The sequence below is a fragment of the Triticum urartu genome, chromosome 7 (assembly GCF_003073215.2).
Source record: "Triticum urartu cultivar G1812 chromosome 7, Tu2.1, whole genome shotgun sequence".
Classification (NCBI taxonomy): Eukaryota; Viridiplantae; Streptophyta; class Magnoliopsida; order Poales; family Poaceae; genus Triticum; species Triticum urartu.
Window position 1 is genome coordinate 337,164,359 of NC_053028.1, and position 2,394 is coordinate 337,166,752.

Sequence of the window (2,394 nt, forward strand, 5' to 3'; positions counted from 1 at the left end):
ACATGGTTCATCAAGTTGGGATGAAAGCTGAGTTCTCGAGTTCAACTCTAAACTATAAACTCTATCGCTTACAATGTTGCTCAATTTGAAAGAAAAAGGGTTTCTCTATTTTCCTCAAAGGAAAAAGAAGACAATTTTCTCTACAACGGAAATCAGTAAAAAAAAAGCCTATCTCTACATTTCAATTTGCAGACTTCCTAAAACATCTCTCTTGAGGGATGTCCTAAAACTTATGAATTAAAATACGATGGTAGTAAAACTGATCTGCCAAAATTCTTATGCTGACTACTTACATCTGAAGCACAACACACGCTCGCTAAATAAAAAGCTAGACGCTAGACTAGACGCCGTGTGTTCTGTGGTTGCTGCCGCCTTCCTGGACGACGTAGTTGCTCCAGAACCAGTGTCGGCTCCAGACGAGGTTCATCTCGTCGATGGGAACCCCCTTGGTCTCTGGCAGGAAGAGGGCGATGAAGGTCGTCATGATGACCATCCACGCCGCAAAGAAGTAGAAGAGGCCGAACTTGAGGTGACAGAGCATGGTGAGGAACGCCTGCCCAATGATGAAGGTGAGCGTCATGTTGACGCACACGGCAATGCTCTGCCCTGCCGACCTGATCTCCAGTGCGAACACCTCGCTGGGAACGAGCCAGCCCAGCGGCCCCCACGACCATGCGAACCCGGCAACGTAGAGGCAAATGAATAGCACCAGCAGCATGGCATAGGTGCGTGACATCTCCCCCTCGCCCGTGGTGCCAAACTGGAGAGCGATCAGAGTCCCCACCACTATCTGGGACACGAACATCTGTGTGCCGCCTTGGAGGAACAGGGCACGGCGGCCCAGCCGATCCACGGAGACGATGGAGATGATGGTGGCGAACATGTTAACGAGCCCCGTGATGACGGCGGACATGAGCGAGGCGTCGCCGCCAAAGCCGATTGTGAGGAACAACACGGGCGCGTAGAACATGATGACATTGATGCCGGTGAGCTGCTGGAAGAAGGGGATGAGCACAGCAATTGTCAACTGGGGACGGTACTTGTGCTCCAGGATGTTCCGCCAAGGGTGCTCGATGGCCTTAGCCTCCTCGCTGGCGGCCACCATGTCGTCGTACTCATCGTGCACGTCTGAGGTTCCCCTGACCTTGACCAGCACCTTCTTGGCTTCCGCAGTGTAGCCGCGGGCGATGAGGGAGTTGGGAGTGTCCGGCAGGGCAAGTGCGCCGAGGGTAATGATGAGCGCCGGGACGCCAGCCAGGCCAAGGCCGATGCGCCAGCCCCAGCCACCCTCGATGCTAACAGTGGCGTAGTTGATGAGGTTGGCGGACAGGATGCCGATGGTGGTCATCAGCTGGAAGCCGATGTTGAGCATGCCCCGGAGGTTCGCCGGTGCCATCTCCGACAGGTAGAGAGGGACGGACTGGTTGGCAAAGCCTACGCCGATGCCGAGGAGGATGCGGCCGAGGATCAGCATCATCAAGTTAGTGGCGGCGCCATTGAGTGCTGAGCCCGCGAGGAAGGTGATGCCGCCACAGAACATGGACCACTTCCGGCCGAAGATGCGCGTCACTGACGCCGCTAGGAACGATGTTGCTAGCGCGGCCAGGTACAGTGAGGACGTGAACAACGTCAACAGCTGGCTGTCGAACTTGCAGTACTGGTTCTTTTCCTTGTTTGCCTTGGCCTGGGCGTACACCGACGGAAAGAACTCGCTCAAGAACGAGTCCATGGATGTTACACCACCTTCATGGGATGGAATCCACACAATTTTCACTCTCTCATTGCCATTTAGTTGTATTTCATTTCATTGTTTCAATGAAGTAATTGACGGTACCAGAGATGCCGATGTCATAGCCGAAGATTAGGCCGCCAGAGGAGGCGACGAGACAGGAGAAGAAGACGAAGGCCGTCATGTGGCCAGGGTACACCTTGCCCCCAGAGGAACTTATCACCACGCCCCCCGCCATATCTGTGAACACGCTAGACAACGGTGATGGATGGAAGAGACCAAACGAGGAGGAAGAAGAGGAGACGAGGTGCGTAGCCCGTTCTTAGAGGAGGGGATAGCTTCTTTATAGCACCTAGAGTGGCAAATCCTGTCCAGTGGATGCACTCATGGATGAGAATGCAAGCTACCTATTTATGATCTCTACTTTCTTGCAGTGAAACTTGGCGCTAAAATTAGTGCATCACTGTTCTTCAGTTTGCTTGGCACAAGTCTAAGCCTTTTTCTATCCATATTTAGTAAGTATGTAGGATTACTATTTATTTGAACGAAATATGTAAGAGAGAAGACTCGATAAAGGAGGGGGTGTCGACTCATGCTGGTGGGCTTAATGGATTTGTGAGTGAGATGACGAGGACATGAATAACTTGGATACGACCAAAAATATT

At 52.5% G+C, this 2,394-nt stretch overlaps 1 protein-coding gene across 1 annotated transcript; it reads right to left on the minus strand.

Moving 5' to 3' along the window:
• Positions 1–340: 340 nt before the first annotated feature.
• On the minus strand, positions 341–1,967 carry LOC125524173 (sugar transport protein MST5). Its single transcript, XM_048689246.1, has 2 exons — positions 1,835–1,967; positions 341–1,743 (listed from the first exon to the last, which is right to left on the minus strand). Exons 1-2 carry the CDS (start codon positions 1,965–1,967, stop codon positions 341–343), a joined length of 1,536 nt encoding a protein of 511 aa, XP_048545203.1.
• Between the last annotated feature and the right edge of the window lie 427 nt (positions 1,968–2,394).